At 42.3% G+C, this 19,502-nt stretch overlaps 1 protein-coding gene across 8 annotated transcripts in view; it reads left to right on the top strand.

Moving 5' to 3' along the window:
• The window catches only part of Gnptab (N-acetylglucosamine-1-phosphate transferase subunits alpha and beta), a 160,185-nt gene that overhangs the window by 16,205 nt on the left and 124,478 nt on the right, over nt 1–19,502 (top strand). For all 8 annotated transcript variants that reach the window (XM_071669098.1, XM_071669100.1, XM_071669099.1 and 5 more), the window contains exons 2-4: nt 1,502–1,623; nt 2,218–2,396; nt 6,271–6,347. In XM_071669098.1, the coding sequence (XP_071525199.1) occupies nt 2,262–2,396; nt 6,271–6,347 (212 nt within the window). In that variant the 5' untranslated portion in view covers nt 1,502–1,623; nt 2,218–2,261. The remainder of the gene's footprint in view (nt 1–1,501; nt 1,624–2,217; nt 2,397–6,270; nt 6,348–19,502) is intronic.

The following is a 19,502-nucleotide window of genomic DNA, read 5'->3' as shown; positions in this document are numbered from 1 at the left end:
AGGTTCATCAGTTTTTCAAAATACTCTTTCCATCTTCCTTTCTCCTACTCATTTTTATTCAGCAATTACACTTCCTTACTTCTCACATCTACTATCATCTTCATAACATTCTGTGTCCTTTCTATGAGGTTTACGGATGTGACCATGTTGTGCAGGATGTTGCCTCTTGCCATAATGCTAAAAAGGTGATGAATTGATTATCAGAGAAAAATATTCAACTGCTGGAGCTATTGGGAACTCCCCTAAACTTAACTCACATGAGACTCGCAGGAACTGGATGAAAGTTAAGCTTGTTTCCGGCAACACCTCATCAGTGCCTTGCTTCATTAAGATCAGTTCCCTATGGACCCAAAATGTGGATCTAGAATACTTCAGAAACCTTGCTAATTCCATGCCCAAATGTCTGCTGATGGTAATCAAGGCCAAAGGAAAGATGACAGAGTACTGAGATGTAACTGCATTTGTAATATATTTGGGGGTGGACAAGATTTTTTGCAAACACTGCATGCCAGTTATTTAGATATGCAGAGTTAGGAATGGAGGAAGAAAAGACTGGTTAATGTTTGGGAAGGCTGGGGATATTTGTATATCCATAGTTGTCTTTTGCACTTCATGTATGCCCTCATACTTATTTACTGATCAGTGATACATTACAGTAATCTCAAAAATTCTCTACATATATCTGAATCAGCACAGATTTTACTGTGATTTTTCTGTGATGCATTTTACTTTGAAGATGGTGGATTACTTGATATTATATTCGGTCATGATTGAATACTGGCATGTGATGAAACCACTGTCCTTCTTAGTTTTAGGTCTAGCCATTTGGTTCTGTCATTTCTGCTGGAATGTTTACAAATATATTGAAAGAAATGCAAGGGGTACTAGTGCAGTCTTTACTTTTATCAAGGGGATGTGTGAGTCTCATATATTGGAACCTCATGGAAATTTATCCTGGACATGGTATGGGGTTACACGCAAAAGGGCAGCAAAAACGGTACGATAAGAAGATGAAGAAATGATATATGTCAGTGTCTGGCTATCCATCGATGACAATATCTGTCTATCTGTAATATGCATATACATATATCTGTCACCAAAACACCCAGGGTACCCATCTGGTGGGGTTGTTGGTTAGTAGGGTCCCAACCCTCATCTCCCCAACTCTCCAAGGGATATATGCCAAAGACACATGTGCTCACTAAAGGTGGTTCAAACTGTCCCTGTTGTTAGGGTGGATAGACAACTAGTACTTTAAAGTGTAGTATCGAGGATGATAGTGGTTGCAGAGAACTTAGCATTATAGGGCATGATATACATTTGGGATAAAGGAATAAGTTTTTGTTTGAGACCTGTATAAGTGGAATCTTTACTTTTAGAACAGTATGGTACAAATGAAAGAAGAACATTAGAAAGAAAAACAGTGTAGGGGAAGAGTATTTGAAAAGGGCAGTGAATACTTGCAAAGAGGAATTATGTTTACTAACTCTTCTGCCCCAAGATCCCCATCTGTTGAGCTGCTGCGGAGTGCAAGAAGCTAGCCTCACCACCAGAAGGACCACCAGTCAAGAGGTGTGGTGATGTGTGTTCATCTTTGTGTGGTGAATGAAGGACAGTTAAGGAGTAAGTGTTCAATGTTTCCAATATGAAAATTGTATCTGTCTGAATCTGTATCTGTAGTGTTGTAGGAATAGGTAGGATCCAGAATGTAGATGAGGAAGTGTAAGATATATGTTCCTGTGGGGTATATATTCATATGAGTGTACATCTTGTAGGATAGAATCTAAGACTGTGTACGTAGTAGTTGGTAGGCAGCCACTGATCAGGGAGTTATATTACTGGTACTCCCAGCCTGAATACTGGGAGGTTTAGTGATGGCTGCACAGAAGTAGTCGGTAGGAACATTAGGTAAGGGTATTACATGGAAACATTGAATAAAAGTAGTAGGTAGGAAAATTAGGCAGGAGCATTTAGTAGAGGTAGTCTGTCAACCTTTGCATGTTGAAGTGAGATTGTATTGAAAATATTTTTGTTTCAGTGTGCTGGTAATGAGTGTTTTAGGTTGTGACATAGCCAGTGATTGTTCTGAGAGCTTTGTTTTGTGTGGTTTGCAACTTTGCTATTCTTGATCTCGACTACATATGCTTTACATATTGATATGGACTGTGTGATTGGATAAGTTAGTTTACTAATGACATTTAAATTTTTCTTCTTCAGGAAATAAAGTGATGGAGATATCAGAAACTCGATGACTTAGCAGAATGCATGGACTTAATAAATGGTGGCAGAGATGGGTGCTAGATGCAGTTCTGACACATCCTCCTCCACTGGTGGCTGTTGTTCTGACAATTTTTTTTACTGTCTTTGCAGTTGGCTTCTGGTGTGCGCATTGGTTGGTAAGTTTATGTAGTCATAAATGAACACTTACTGTATTATATTAGAGCACAGTATCTCGTATTTTACATTCATAAGTAAATTGCTTTTTTTTTGTGTGTGTGTGTGTGTGTGTGTGTGTGTGTGTGTGTGTGTTCAAGACTCCAGTCACACAGAAAAGTCCACGTCAGTTCCAGGCCATAATTGAAATATTGAGAGAATTATAAGATGGAAAAAGAAAAGACAAGGGAAAGTATTTATGAATTTTTGAGAAAGTGAAAAACTTGTCTTTTGAAATGTGCCAGGTCATAGTTATTAGGAAAGACATGAGAAGGTAGAGAGTTTCAAAGTTTCAATGTGTAGGGAAAGAAGGAGTTGTCAAAAAGGCCCACCCTTGAGTTGCTGATGGCCACACAATGATCACGTGATGCAGCAGCTTGCCAAGTATTGCATGGTCTAGCAAGCGGTGTGGGCATGCAAGCAGCCTGCTCTCAGGAGCAAAAAGCAAAGTAGTACCTATAGAAGAGGGAAAGTGAACCAACATTGTGGTGTAGGCAAGGTGGTCAAGTTTGGAAGTTGGCCTGGGATATCTCCACAGCTTAGGTTTTGACCAAGTTGCCAAGTTGCTCCTTTGCTTGCTTACACTGTTGCAGGTCATGGCCATAGGCCTACTTCACCACCACATCTTAGGTGGTGCAGAACACTAAATACTTGTCCAGGCCCTTTTTAGATTTTATCAGTGTACAGTCCACTGTACAAAGGCAAAGGGGATAAAGGTGAGTGTTCAAATTACAGAGGTATAAGTTTGTCAAGTATTCCTTGGAAATTATATGGGTGGGTATTGATTAAGAAGGTCAAGGCATGTACAGAGCATCAGATTGGGGAAGAGCAGTGTGGTTTCAGAAGTAGTAGAGGATGTATGGATCTGGTGTTTGCTTTGAAGAATACATCTCAATGTATGTAAATATACACACACAGACACATAATTCATACTGCCTGCCCTTATTCATTCCTGTCGCCACCCTGCCACACATGAAATGAAAACCCCCTCCCCCCGCATGTGCGCGAGGTAGCGCTAGGAAAAGACAACAAAGGCCACATTCGTTCACACTCTATCTCTAGCTGTCATGTATAATGCACCGAAGCCAGAGCTCCCTTTCCACATCCAGGCCCCACAAAACTTTCCATGGTTTACCCCAGATGCTTCACATGCCCTGATTCAATCCATTGACAGCATGTCGACCCCGGTGTACCACATCTTTCCATTTCACTCTAGTCCTTGCATGCCTTTCACCCTCCTGCATGTTCAGGCCCCGATCACTCAAAATCTTTTTCACTCCATCTTTCCACCTCCAATTTGGTCTCCCACTTCTCCTCATTCCCTTCACCTCTGGCACATATATCCTCTTTGTCAATCTTTCCTCACTCATTCTCTCTATGTGACCAAACCATTTCAAAACACCCTCTTCTGCTCTCTCAGGCACACTTTTTATTACCACACATCTCTCTTACCCTATTATTACTTACTTGATCAAACCACCTCTCACCACATATTGTCCACAAACATCTCATTTCCAGCACATCCTTCCTCCTCCGCACACCTCTATCTATAGCCCACGCCTCGCAACCATATGCAAAGTGAGAGGGTTAGGGAGAATGATTTGGTAAACAGAGAAGAGGTAGTAAAAGCTTTACAGAAGATAAAAGCCAGCAAGGCAGTGGGTTTGGATGGTATTGCAGTGGAATTTATTAAAAAAAGGAGGTGACTGTATTGTTGACTGGTTGGTAAGATTATTTAATGTACTTATGACTCATGGTGAGGTTCCTGAGGATTGGCGGAATGTTTGCATAGTGCCATTGTACAAAGGCAAAGGGGATAAAAGTGAGTGATCAAATTACAGAGGTATAAGTCTGTTGAGTATCCCTGGGAAATTATATGGGAGGGTATTGATTGAGAGGGTGAAGGCTTGTACAGAGCATCAGATTGGGGAAGATCAGTGTGGTTTCAGAAGTGGTAGAGGATGTGTGGATCAGGTGTTTGCTTTGAAGAATGGATATGAAAAATACTTAGAAAAGCAGATGGATTTGTATGTAGCATTTATGGATCTGGAGAAGGCATATGATAGAGTAGATAGATATGTTCTGTGGAAGGTGTTAAGAATATATGGTGTGGGAGGCAAGTTGTTAGAAGCAGTGAAAAGTTTTTATCGAGGATGTAAGGCATGTGTACATGTAGGAAGAGAGGAAAGTGATTGGTTCTCAGTGAATGTTGGTTTGCAGCAGGGATGTGTGATGTCTCCATGGTTGTTTAATTTGTTTATGGATAGGGTTGTTAGGGAGGTGAATGCAAGAGTTTTGGAAAGAGGGGCAAGTATGCCATCTGTTGTGGATGAGAGAGCTTGGAAAGTGAGTCAGTTGTTGTTCGCTGATGATACAGCGCTGGTGGCTGATTCGGGTGAGAAACTGCAGAAGTTGGTGACTGAGTTTGGTAAAGTGTGTGAAAGAAGAAAGCTGAGAGTTAATGTGAATAAGAGCAAGGTTATTAGGTACAGTAGGGTTGAGGGTCAAGTCAATTGGGAGGTAAGTTTGAATGGAGAAAAACTGGAGGAAGTGAAGTGTTTTAGATATCTGGGAGTGCATTTGGCAACGAGTAGAACCATGGAAGCGGAAGTGGATCATAGGGTGGGGGAGGGGGCGAAAGTTCTGGGAGCCTTGAAAAATGTGTGGAAGTCGAGAAAGTTATCTTGGAAAACAAAAATGGGTATGTTTGAAGGAATAGTGGTTCCAATAATGTTATACGGTTGCGAGGCATGGGCTATAGATAAAGTTGTGCGAAGGAGGGTGAATGTGCTGGAGATGAGATGTTTGAGGACAATATGTGGTGTGAGGTGGTTTGATCGAGTAAGTAATGAAAGGGTAAGAGAGATGTGTGGTGGTAAAAAGAGTGTGGTTGAGAGAGCAGAAGAGGGTGTTTTGCAATGGTTTGGTCACATGGAGAGAATGAGTGAGGAAAGATTGACCAAGAGGATATATGTGTCAGAGGTGGAGGGAACGAGAAGTGGGAGACCAAATTGGAGGTGGAAAGATGGAGTGAAAAAGATTTTGAGTGATCGGGGCCTGAACATGCAGGAGGGTGAAAGGTGTGCAAGGAATAGAGTGAATTGGAATGATGTGGTATACCGGAGTCAACGTGCTGTCGGTGGATTGAACCAGGGCATGTGAAGCGTCTGGGGTAAACCATGGAAAGTTGTGTGGGGCCTGGATGTGGAAGGGGAGCTGTGGTTTCGGTGCATTATACATGACAGCTAAAGATTGAGTGTGAACGAATGTGGCCTTTGTTGTCTTTTCCTAGTGCTACCTTGCGCACATGCAGGGGAGGGGGTTTTAATGTGTGACGGGGTGGCAATGGGAATGAATAAGGGCAGGCAGTATGAATTATGTACATGTGTATATATGTGTGGATGTCTGTGTGTGTATATATATGTATACGGTGAGATGTATAGGTATATATATGTGCATGTGTGGATGTGTATGTAAATACATGTGTATGTGGGTGGGTTGGACCATTCTTTCGTCTGTTTTCTTGCGCTACCTCACTAATGCGGGAGACAGCGACAATGTATAATAAAGAGAAAAAATATTTATTTATGTATGATTATTGAAAGTCTCATTGTTTATTGTAGTAATATAGAGTATATAGCTGATGATATTGTTTTTGATATTATTTTAGTATGAAAAGATTTTTATATAAAAGAATTTCAGCTTAATAGAAGAGATGTCTCCCAATTTTTCATACATATTAGGGATTTACTGTGTTTATATATTCCATGATTTGAATACATTTCCTAAAGTTGCATATAGAGTACTCAAGTTGAAATGTGTCTTCCTACTCCTCAGGATCAAGTAAATCTGGCAGCATATACATCCCTAAATGTTTTTACAGACAATATCAGAGATGAAAATCTTCTAGAAAGGTAAATAGCCTCATAGAATATGCTTAAGTTCAGTCTTGAAGTTTATATTATTTTTATTGTTTAATAGAATAAACTGTAGAAATGAAGTGATGCAATACAGAAGAGATACAGCTTTGTATGTTAGTTTGCATACCTGAAATCTTGGTCGATATGAAATTTTATGCCGTAGTAGTAGGAACTTGTGAGTTTCATCCCTGAGTGCAACAAAGTTCAAGGGTAAGGGGGGGAGCATGTGGGAATGTTCTAAGGGTAAAGTTAGGTGTTAGTGTGTGGGCAAAAGCTGTAGAATGGGTGTTGAAACAATATAAGTAAGTGAACTCAAGACTGATGTGGGTAAAAATGAAATATGAGAGATGGGTGATTATAAATGCTTATACACCTGGCCACAAAAAGAATGGTGAAGATAGATAAGCAAGTCCTTTTGGAGCAGCTGAGTAAGTGTGTAAGCAGTTTTGATGAAAGAGATAGGTTTTTAGTGATTGGTGATTTGAGTGGAAAAATGAGTAACATGGCAGTTGATGGTATAATTGGGATGCATGGAGGTATTGAGTTGAATAGAAATGTTGAACAGCCTGTGGATTTTTTTCATACTTGATCGCTGTCTCTGGCGTTACCAAGATAGCACCAAGAACAGATGAAGAAAGGCTGCATCCGCTCACATTGTTTCTATTGCTGTCATGTGTATTGCACCACACCACAGCTCCTTATCCACAACCAGGCCTCACAGACCTTTCCATGGTTTACCTCAGATGCTTCATATTTCTTGGCTCTGTCCATTTACAGAACATCAACCCCAGCATACCACATAGTTCCAATTCACTCTATCCTGTGCATGCGTTTCACCCTCCTGCACGTTCAGGCCCAATCGCTCAAAATTTTTCTTTTCATCCTTCCGTCTCAATTTGATTTCCCCTTTCTCCTTATTCCCTCCACTTCTGATACATGTATCCTCTTTGTGAACCTTTCCTCACTCATTCTTTCCAATCCAAGCCATTCAGCAAACCCTCTTCAGCGACACACTTTTTATTACCACGCTTTTCTCATACTGTCATTACTTACTTAATCAAACCCCCTCACACCATACTTTCTCTTCAAACATGTCATTTCCAACACATCCACCTTCCTCTGCACAGCCTTATCTATAACCTATGCATCACTAATATACCTTCAAACATTTTTGCTCCCAGATATGATTTCTCTTTCCACACATTCTTCCATGCTCCCAGAACCTTTACCCCTTCACCCTATGACTCGCTTCTGCTCCATGGTTCCATTCACTGCCATGTCCACTTCTAGGTATCTAAAACACTTCACATCCTCCCATTTTTCTCCTTTCAGATACACACCCCAACAAGCCTGTCCCTCAACCCAGCTAAACCTCATAACCTTGCTTTTACTCACATTTACTCTCAACTCTTCCAAACTCAGCCCCCAACCTCCACAGTTTTTTACTTGAATCTACCACCAGTGTTGTATATTCATCAAACTATAACTGATTGACTTCCCAGGCCCTCTCATCCCCTTCAGACTTCATACTCACCCCTTTCCCCAAGACTCTCCATCACCACCCAGTTCATAAAGAAACTGAATAACCATGGTGATGTCACACACCCTGCCGTACACCTACCTTCACTTGCAATCATTTGCTCTCGTCTCTTCATACTTGTACACATGCCTTGCACCCTCGATAAAAACCGTTTCCAGTATATATTCTTAAGATGTTCTGTAAAGCATATCTGTCAATCCTGTCATGTGCTGTCTCCAGATCCATAAATACCATATACAAATCCATCTGTTTCTCTAAGTGTTTTTCATAGAAATTCTTTAAAGCAAATACCTGATTCACACATCCTCTACCACTTCTGAAACTACACTGCTTCTTCCCAGTCTGATTCTCTGTACATATTTTCACCTCGATTAATACCCTCCCATACAACTTGCAAGGTACACACAGCCAACTTACACCTCTGTAGCTTGCACACTCACCTTTATCTCTCTTGCCTTTATACAGTGGCACTGTACATGACCTTTATCTCTCTTGCCTTTATACAATGGCACTGTACATGCATTCAGCCGGAGCAGGCACCTCACCATGATCCATACATACAATGAAAATTGTAACTAACTAATCAGCACCACAGTCACCCCCCCTCCCCCTTTCATCTATGTATATCTCTGATGCAAGTTCCAATTGGAACTCCCTCAGAGGGGTGGCCACAGTAACAGTCTCCACAACTAAAAAACTCCATTGCTACTTCTTAGCCTTTAGTGCCTCACCCTTAACAGGCCAGTGGCAGAGGGCAAGTCTAGCTCTATGTTTGCAGAGGCTCCTACCTAATGTTCCTAATGACTACTACTATCTATTGCTCCTACCTAATGCTCCTGCCTGAATGTTGCTACCTACTACTTCTGTTTACTACTCCTACCATTTTGCCAAAAGGCAGGGCTAGCACATAGTGCTCACTACAGGAAAATCTAGAGTTACGAAGAATGAGCTGCGTGAGTTAAATGTTATCAAGTGTTACATGTAACAAGGAGAGATTGCATGTTCTTGGACAGAATGCCAGTAGTCCACATGTTAGTTAGGCAGAAAGAAAAAAAAGTCACCTGGGTCAGAGGAGTGCAACTTGACAATCACCAAAATGCTGGCTCGCTAAGCAGATGTCACTAACTCTACTGAAACCCAGGTGGGTAATACTGGTAATATACGTCCCTGGTCATTGACTGCCTACCAAGTACTACCTACCATCCCTTTTTATAATCAGTTCAACTGTGATACAATCTACTCAAGCTGCCTTGCCACATTTTATCTTTCGCACAGTTTTCACCACCAACCAAAACACCTTACATCTATCACTCTCTCTCTCTCTCTCTCTCTCTCTCTCTCTCTCTCTCTCTCTCTCTCTCTCTCTCTCTCTCTCTATATATATATATATATATATATATATATATATATATATATATATATATAAAGTTAAGAGTAAATGTGAATAAGAGCAAGGTTATTAGGTACAGTAGGGTTGAGGGTCAAGTCAATTGTGAGATAAGTTTGAATGGAGAAAAACTGGAGGAAGTAAAGTGTTTTAGATATCTGGGAGTGGATCTGGCAGCGGATGGAACCATGGAAGCGGAAGTGAATCATAGGGTGGGGAGGGGGCGAAAATCCTGGGAGCATTGAAGAATGTGTGGAAGTCGAGAACATTATCTCGGAAAGCAAAAATGGCTATGTTTGAAGGAATAGTGGTTCCAACAATGTTGTATGGTTGCGAGGTGTGGGCTATGGATAGAGTTGTGCGCAGGAGGGTGGATGTGCTGGAAATGAGATGTTTGAGGACAATGTGTGGTGTGAGGTGGTTTGATCGAGTAAGTAATGTAAGGGTAAGAGAGATGTGTGGAAATAAAAAGAGCGTGGTTGAGAGAGCAGAAGAGGGTGTTTTGAAATGGTTTGGGCACATGGAGAGAATGAGTGAGGAAAGATTGACCAAGAGGATATATGTGTCAGAGGTGGAGGGAACGAGGAGAAGTGGGAGACCTAATTGGAGGTGGAAAGATGGAGTGAAAAAGATTTTGAGTGATCGGGGCCTGAACATGCAGGAGGGTGAAAGGCGGGCAAGGAATAGAGTGAATTGGATCGATGTGGTATACCGGGGTTGACATGCTGTCAGTGGACTGGATCAGGGCATGTGAAGCGTCTGGGGTAAACCATGGAAACTTGTGTGGGGCCTGGATGTGGAAAGGGAGCTGTGGTTTCGGGCATTATTGCATGACAGCTAGAGACTGAGTGTGAACGAATGTGGCCTTTGTTATCTTTTCCTAGCGCTACCTCGTACACATGAGGGGGGAGGGGGATGGTATTCCATGTGTGGCGAGGTGGCGATGGGAATGAATAAAGGCAGGCAGTGTGAATTGTGTGCATGGGTATATATGTATGTGTCTGTGTGTGTATATATATGTGTACATTGAGATGTATGGGTGTGTATGTTTGCGTGTGTGGACGTGTGTGTATATACATGTGTATGGGGGTGGGTTGGGCCATTTCTTTCTTCTGTTTCCTTGCGCTAAATCACAAACGCGGGAGACAGCGACAAAGCAAAATAAAAAAAATAATGTATATATTATTTATTTATTTATTTATTCTTTTATTTATTTTGCTTTGTCGCTGTCTCCCGCGTTAGCGAGGTAGCGCAAGGAAACAGACAAAAGAATGGCCCAACCCGCCCACATACACATATATATACATACATGTCCACACACGCACAATATACATACCTATACATCTCAATGTACACATATATATACACACACAGACATATACATATATACACATGTACATAATTCATACTATCTGCCTTTGTTTGTTTCCATCGCCATCTCGCCACACATGGAATAACAACCCCCTGGTAAATTATATGGAAGGGTATTGATTGAGAGGGTGAATATGTATATATATGTATATATATATATTATTTTTTTATTTTTATTTTGCTTTGTCGCTGTCTCCTGCGTTAGCGAGGTAGCGCAAGGAAACAGACGAAAGAATGGCCCTACCCGCCCACATACACATGTATATACATACACGTTCATACACGCAAATATACATACCTATACATCTCAATGTACACATATATATACACACATAGACATATATATATATACACATGTACATAATTCATACTGTCTGCCTTTATTTGTTCCCATCGCCACCTCGCCACACATGGAATAACAACCCCCTCCCCCCTCATGTGTGCGAGGTAGCGCTAGAAAAAGACACCAAAGGCCCCATTCGTTCACACTCAGTCTCTAGCTGTCATGTAATAATGCACCGAAACCACAGCTCCCTTTCCACCTCTAGGCCCCACAGAACTTTCCATGGTTTACCCCAGATGCTTCACATGCCCTGGTTCAATCCATTGACAGCACATCGACCCCAGTATACCATATCGTTCCAATTCACTCTATTCCTTGCATGCCTTTCACCCTCCTGCATGTTCAGGCCCCGATCACTCAAAATCTTTTTCACTCCATCTTGGTTTCCCACTTCTCCTCATTTCCTCCACCTCTGACACATATATCCTCTTGGTCAATCTTTCCTCACTCATTCTCTCCATGTGACCAAATCATTTCAAAACACCCTCTTCTGCTCTCTCTCTCTCTCTCTCTCTCTCTCTCTCTCTCTATATATATATATATATTTTTTTTTTTTTTTTTTTTTTTATACTTTGTCGCTGTCTCCCGCGTTTGCGAGGTAGCGCAAGGAAACAGACGAAAGAAATGGCCCAACCCCCCCCCCATACACATGTACATACACACGTCCACACACGCAAATATACATACCTACTAGGAAAAGACAACAAAGGCCCCATTCGTTCACACTCAGTCTCTAGCTGTCATGCAATAATGCCCGAAACCACAGCTCCCTTTCCACACCCAGGCCCCACACAACTTTCCATGGTTTACCCCAGACGCTTCACATGCCCTGATTCAATCCACTGACAGCACGTCAACCCTGGTATACCACATCGATCCGATTCACTCTATTCCTTGCCCGCCTTTCACCCTCCTGCATGTTCAGGCCCCGATCACTCAAAATCTTTTTCACTCCATCTTTCCACCTCCAATTTGGTCTCCCACTTCTCCTCGTTCCCTCCACCTCCGACACATATATCCTCTTGGTCAATCTTTCCTCACTCATTCTCTCCATGTGCCCAAACCATTTCAAAACACCCTCTTCTGCTCTCTCAACCACGCTCTTTTTATTTCCACACATCTCTCTTACCCTTACGTTACTTACTCGATCAAACCACCTCACACCACACATTGTCCTCAAACATCCCATTTCCAGCACATCCATCCTCCTGCACACAACTCTATCCATAGCCCACGCCTCGCAACCATACAACATTGTTGGAACCACTATTCCTTCAAACATACCAATTTTTGCTTTCCGAGATAATGTTCTCGACTTCCACACATTCTTCAAGGCTACCAGAATATTCGCCCCCTCCCCACCCTATGATCCACTTCCGCTTCCATGGTTCCATCCGCTGCCAGATCCACTCCCAGATATCTAAAACACTTTACTTCCTCCAGTTTTGCTCCATTCAAATTTACCTCCCAACTGACTTGACCCTCAACCCTACTGTACCTAATAACCTTGCTCTTATTCACATTTACTCTTAACTTTCTTCTTTCACACACTTTACCAAACTCAGTCACCAGCTTCTGCAGTTTCTCACATGAATCAGCCACCAGCGCTGTATCATCAGCGAACAACAACTGACTCACTTCCCAAGCTCTCTCATTCCCAACAGAATTCATACTTGCCCCTCTTTCCAAAACTCTTGCATTTACCTCCCTAACAACCCCATCCATAAACAAATTAAACAACCATGGAGACATCACACACCCCTGCCGCAAACCTACATTCACTGAGAACCAATCACTTTCCTCTCTTCCTACATATATATATATATCTTTTTCTTTTTCTTTCAAACTATTCGCCATTTCCCGCATTAGCGAGGTAGCGTTAAGAACAGAGGACTGGGCCTTGAGGGAATACCCTCACCTGGCCCAATTCTCTGTTCCTTCTTTTGGAAAATTAAAAAAAAAAAAAACGAGAGGGGAGGATTTCCAGCCCCCCGCTCCCTTGTTCGCTGATGATACAGCACTGGTGGCTGATTCATGTGAGAAACTGCAGAAGCTGGTGACTGAGTTTGGTAAAGTGTGTGAAAGAAGAAAGTTAAGAGTAAATGTGAATAAGAGCAAGGTTATTAGGTACAGTAGGGTTGAGGGTCAAGTCAATTGGGAGGTGAGTTTGAATGGAGAAAAACTGGAGGAAGTGAAGTGTTTTAGATATCTGGGAGTGGATCTGGCAGCGGATGGAACCATGGAAGCAGAAGTGGATCATAGGGTGGGGGAGGGGGCGAAAATTCTGGGAGCCTTGAAGAATGTGTGGAAGTCGAGAACATTATCTTGGAAAGCAAAAATGGGTATGTTTGAAGGAATAGTGGTTCCAACAATGTTGTATGGTTGCAAGGCGTGGGCTATGGATAGAGTTGTGCGCAGGAGGATGGATGTGCTGGAAATGAGATGTTTGAGGACAATGTGTGGTGTGAGGTGGTTTGATCGAGTAAGTAACGTAAGGGTAAGAGAGATGTGTGGAAATAAAAAGAGCGTGGTTGAGAGAGCAGAAGAGGGTGTTTTGAAATGGTTTGGGCACATGGAGAGAATGAGTGAGGAAAGATTGACCAAGAGGATATATGTGTCGGAGGTGGAGGGAACGAGGAGAAGAGGGAGACCAAATTGGAGGTAGAAAGATGGAGTGAAAAAGATTTTGTGTGATCGGGGCCTGAACATGCAGGAGGGTGAAAGGAGGGCAAGGAATAGAGTGAATTGGAGCGGTGTGGTATACCGGGGTTGACGTGCTGTCAGTGGATTGAATCGGGGCATGTGAAGCGTCTGGGGTAAACCATGGAAAGCTGTGTAGGTATGTATATTTTGCGTGTGTGGACGTATGTATATACATGTGTATGGGGGTGGGTTGGGCCATTTCTTTCATCTGTTTCCTTGCGCTACCTCGCAAACGTGGGAGACAGCAACAAAGCAAAAAAAAAAAAAAATATATATATATATATATATATATATATATATATATATATATATATATATTTTTTTTTTTTTTTTTTTTTTTTTATACTTTGTCGCTGTCTCCCGCGTTTGCGAGGTAGGGCAAGGAAACAGACGAAAGAAATGGCCCAACCCCCCCATACACATGTATATATATATATATATATATATATATATATATATATATATATATATAAATATATGATGTGAGAAGGAGATGGAATGAGTATTTTGAAGGTTTGTTGAATGTGTCTGATGACAGAGTGGCAGATATAGGGTGTTTTGGTCGAGGTGGTGTGCAAAGTGAGAGGGTTAGGGAAAATGATTTGGTAAACAGAGAAGAGGTAGTAAAAGCTTTGCGGAAGATGAAAGCCGGCAAGGCAGCAGGTTTGGATGGTATTGCAGTGGAATTTATTAAAAAAGGGGGTGACTGTATTGTTGACTGGTTGGTAAGGTTATTTAATGTATGTATGACTCATGGTGAGGTGCCTGAGGATTGGCGGAATGCGTGCATAGTGCCATTGTACAAAGGCAAAGGGGATAAGAGTGAGTGCTCAAATTACAGAGGTATAAGTTTGTTGAGTATTCCTGGTAAATTATATGGGAGGGTATTGATTGAGAGGGTGAAGGCATGTACAGAGCATCAGATTGGGGAAGAGCAGTGCGGTTTCAGAAGTGGTAGAGGATGTGTGGATCAGGTGTTTGCTTTGAAGAATGTATGTGAGAAATACTTAGAAAAGCAAATGGATTTGTATGTAGCATTTATGGATCTGGAGAAGGCATATGATAGAGTTGATAGAGATGCTCTGTGGAAGGTATTAAGAATATATGGTGTGGGAGGCAAGTTGTTAGAAGCAGTGAAAAGTTTTTATCGAGGATGTAAGGCATGTGTACGTGTAGGAAGAGAGGAAAGTGATTGGTTCTCAGTGAATGTAGGTTTGCGGCAGGGGTGTGTGATGTCTCCATGGTTGTTTAATTTGTTTATGGATGGGGTCGTTAGGGAGGTAAATGCAAGAGCCCTGGAAAGAGGGGCAAGTATGAAGTCTGTTGGGGATGAGAGAGCTTGGGAAGTGAGTCAGTTGTTGTTCGCTGATGATACAGCGCTGGTGGCTGATTCATGTGAGAAACTGCAGAAGCTGGTGACTGAGTTTGGTAAAGTGTGTGGAAGAAGAAAGTTAAGAGTAAATGTGAATAAGAGCAAGGTTATTAGGTACAGTAGGGTGGAGGGTCAAGTCAATTGGGAGGTGAGTTTGAATGGAGAAAAACTGGAGGAAGTGAAGTGTTTTAGATATCTGGGAGTGGATCTGTCAGCGGATGGAACCATGGAAGCGGAAGTGGATCATAGGGTGGGGGAGGGGGCGAAAATTTTGGGAGCCTTGAAAAATGTGTGGAAGTCGAGAACATTATCTCGGAAAGCAAAAATGGGTATGTTTGAAGGAATAGTGGTTCCAACAATGTTGTATGGTTGCGAGGCGTGGGCTATGGATAGAGTTGTGCGCAGGAGGATGGATGTGCTGGAAATGAGATGTTTGAGGACAATGTGTGGTGTGAGGTGGTTTGATCGAGTAAGTAACGTAAGGGTAAGAGAGATGTGTGGAAATAAAAAGAGCGTGGTTGAGAGAGCAGAAGAGGGTGTTTTGAAATGGTTTGGGCACATGGAGAGAATGAGTGAGGAAAGATTGACCAAGAGGATATATGTGTCGGAGGTGGAGGGAACGAAGAGAAGAGGGAGACCAAATTGGAGGTGGAAAGATGGAGTGAAAAAGATTTTGTGTGACCGGAGCCTGAACATGCAGGAGGGTGAAAGGAGGGCAAGGAATAGAGTGAATTGGAGCGATGTGGTATACAGGGGTTGACGTGCTGTCAGTGGATTGAATCGGGGCATGTGAAGCGTCTGGGGTAAACCATGGAAAGCTGTGTAGGTATGTATATTTGCGTGTGTGGACGTGTGTATGTACATGTGTATGGGGGGGGGCCATTTCTTTCGTCTGTTTCCTTGCGCTACCTCGCAAACGCGGGAGACAGCGACAAAGTATAAAAAAAAAAAAATATATATATATATATATATATATATATATATATATATATATTGGAAAGAAGGGCAAGTATGAAGTCTGTTGTGGATGAGAGAGCTTGGGAAGTGAGTCAGTTGTTGTTCGCTGATGATACAGCGCTGGTGGCTGATTCATGTGAGAAACTGCAGAAGCTTGTGACTGAGTTTGGTAAAGTGTGTGAAAGAAGAAAGTTAAGAGTTAATGTGAGTAAGAGCAAGGTTATTAGGTACAGTAGGGTTGAGGGTCAAGTCAATTGGGAGGTAAGTTTGAATGGAGAAAAACTGGAGGAAGTAAAGAGTTTTAGATATCTGGGAGTGGATCTGGCAGCGGATGGAACCATGGAAGCGGAAGTGAATCATGGGGTGGGGGAGGGGGCGAAAATCCTGGGAGCCTTGAAGAATGTTTGGAAGTCGAGAACATTATCTCGGAAAGCTAAAATGGGTATGTTTGAAGGAATAGTGGTTCCAGCAATGTTGTATGGTTGCGAGGCGTGGGCTATGGATAGAGTTGTGCGCAGGAGGGTGGATGTGCTAGAAATGAGATGTTTGAGGACAATGTCTGGTGTGAGGTGGTTTGATCGAATAAATAATGTAAGGGTAAGAGAGATGTGTGGAAATAAAAAGAGCGTGGTTGAGAGAGCAGAAGAGAGTGTTTTGAAATGGTTTGGGCACATGGAGAGAATGAGTGAGGAAAGATTGACCAAGAGGATATATGTGTCGGAGGTGGAGGGAACGAGGAGAAGTGGGAGACCAAATTGGAGGTGGAAAGATGGAGTGAAAAAGATTTTGAGTGATCGGGGCCTGAACATGCAGGAGGGTGAAAGGCGGGCAAGAAATAGTGAATCGGATCGTTGTGGTATACCAGCCTTGAAGAATGTGTGGAAGTCGAGAACATTATCTCGGAAAGCAAAAATTGGTATGTTTGAAGGAATAGTGGTTCCAACAATGTTGTATGGTTGCGAGGCGTGGGCTATGGATAGAGTTGTGCGCAGGAGGATGGATGTGCTGGAAATGAGATGTTTGAGGACAATGTGTGATGTGAGGTGGTTTGATTGAGTAAGTAACGTAAGGGTAAGAGAGATGTGTGGAAATAAAAAGAGCGTGGTTGAGAGAGCAGAAGAGGGTGTTTTGAAATGGTTTTGGCACACGGAGAGAATGAGTGAGGAAAGATTGACCAAGAGGATATATGTGTCGGAGGTGGAGGGAACGAGGAGAAGAGGGAGACCAAATTGCAGGTGGAAAGATGGATTGAAAAAGATTTTGTGTGATCGCGGCCTGAACATGCAGGAGGGTGAAAGGAGGGCAAGGAATAGAGTGAATTGGATTGATGTGGTATACCAGGGTTGACGTGCTGTCAGTGGATTGAATCAGGGCATGTGAAGCGTCTGGGGTAAACCATGGAAAGCTGTGTAGGTATGTATATTTGCGTGTGTGGACGTATGTATATACATGGGTATGGGGGTGGGTTGGGCCATTTCTTTCGTCTGTTTCCTTGCGCTACCTTGCAAATGCGGGAGACAGCAACAAAGCAAAAAAAATAATATATATATATATATATATATATATATATATATATATATATATATATATATATATATATATATATATATATATATATCCTCTTTGTGGAAGATGAAAGCCGGCAAGGCAGCAGGTTTGGATGGTATTGCAGTGGAATTTATTAAAAAAGGGGGTGACTGTATTGTTGACTGGTTGGTAAGGTTATTTAATGTATGTATGACTCATGGTGAGGTGCCTGAGGATTGGCGGAATGTGTGCATAGTGCCATTGTACAAAGGCAAAGGGGATAAGAGTGAGTGCTCAAATTACAGAGGTATAAGTTTGTTGAGTATTCCTGGTAAATTATATGGGAGGGTATTGATTGAGAGGGTGAAGGCATGTACAGAGCATCAGATTGGGGAAAAGCAGTGTGGTTTCAGAAGTGGTAGAGGATGTGTGGATCAAGTGTTTGCTTTGAAGAATGTATGTGAGAAATACTTAGAAAAGCAAATGGATTTGTATGTAGCATTTATGGATCTGGAGAAGGCATATGATAGAGTTGATAGAGATGCTCTGTGGAAGGTATTAAGAATATATGGTGTGGGAGGAAAGTTGTTAGAAGCAGTGAAAAGTTTTTATCGAGGATGTAAGGCATGTGTACGTGTAGGAAGAGAGGAAAGTGATTGGTTCTCAGTGAATGTAGGTTTGCGGCAGGGGTGTGTGATGTCTCCATGGTTGTTTAATTTGTTTATGGATGGGGTTGTTAGGGAGGTAAATGCAAGAGTTTTGGAAAGAGGGGCAAGTATGAAGTCTGTTGGGGATGAGAGAGCTTGGGAAGTGAGTCAGTTGTTGTTCGCTGATGATACAGCGCTGGTGGCTGATTCATGTGAGAAACTGCAGAAGCTGGTGACTGAGTTTGGTAAAGTGTGTGGAAGAAGAAAGTTAAGAGTAAATGTGAATAAGAGCAAGGTTATTAGGTTCAGTAGGGTTGAGGGTCAAGTCAATTGGGAGGTGAGTTTGAATGGAGAAAAACTGGAGGAAGTGAAGTGTTTTAGATATCTGGGAGTGGATCTGGCAGCGGATGGAACCATGGAAGCGGAAGTGGATCATAGGGTGGGGGAGGGGGCGAAAATTCTGGGAGCCTTGAAGAATGTGTGGAAGTCGAGAACATTATCTCGGAAAGCAAAAATGGGTATGTTTGAAGGAATAGTGGTTCCAACAATGTTGTATGGTTGCGAGGCGTGGGCTATGGATAGAGTTGTGCGCAGGAGGATGGATGTGCTGGAAATGAGATGTTTGAGGACAATGTGTGGTGTGAGGTGGTTTGATCGAGTGAGTAACGTAAGGGTAAGAGAGATGTGTGGAAATAAAAATAGCGTGGTTGAGAGAGCAGAAGAGGGTGTTTTGAAGTGGTTTGGGCACATGGAGAGGATGAGTGAGGAAAGATTGACCAAGAGGATATATGTGTCGGAGGTGGAGGGAACAAGGAGAAGAGGGAGACCAAATTGGAGGTGGAAAGATGGAGTGAAAAAGATTTTGTGTGATCGGGGCCTGAACATGCAGGAGGGTGAAAGGAGGGCAAGGAATAGAGTGAATTGGAGCGATGTGGTATACCGGGGTTGACGTGCTGTCAGTGGATTGAATCAAGGCATGTGAAGCGTCTGGGTAAGCCATGGAAAGCTGTGTAGGTATGTATATTTGCGTGTGTGGACGTATGTATATACATGTGTATGGGGGTGGGTTGGGCCATTTCTTTCGTCTGTGTCCTTGCGCTACTTCGCAAACGCGGGAGACAGCGACAAAGTATAATAATAAAAAAAAAAATATATATATATATATAATGTGGCAGTTGAGGGAATAATTGGTATACATGGGGTGTTCAGTGTTGTAAATGGAAATGGTGAAGAGCTTGTAGATTTATGTGCTGAAAAAGGACTGATGATTGGGAATACCTGGTTTAAAAAGCGAGATATACA

The sequence above is a fragment of the Panulirus ornatus genome, chromosome 13 (genome assembly GCF_036320965.1).
Source record: "Panulirus ornatus isolate Po-2019 chromosome 13, ASM3632096v1, whole genome shotgun sequence".
Taxonomy (NCBI): domain Eukaryota; kingdom Metazoa; phylum Arthropoda; class Malacostraca; order Decapoda; family Palinuridae; genus Panulirus; species Panulirus ornatus.
Note: the sequence above shows the minus strand (reverse complement) of the source record. Positions and strands in the feature narration are given on the sequence as shown.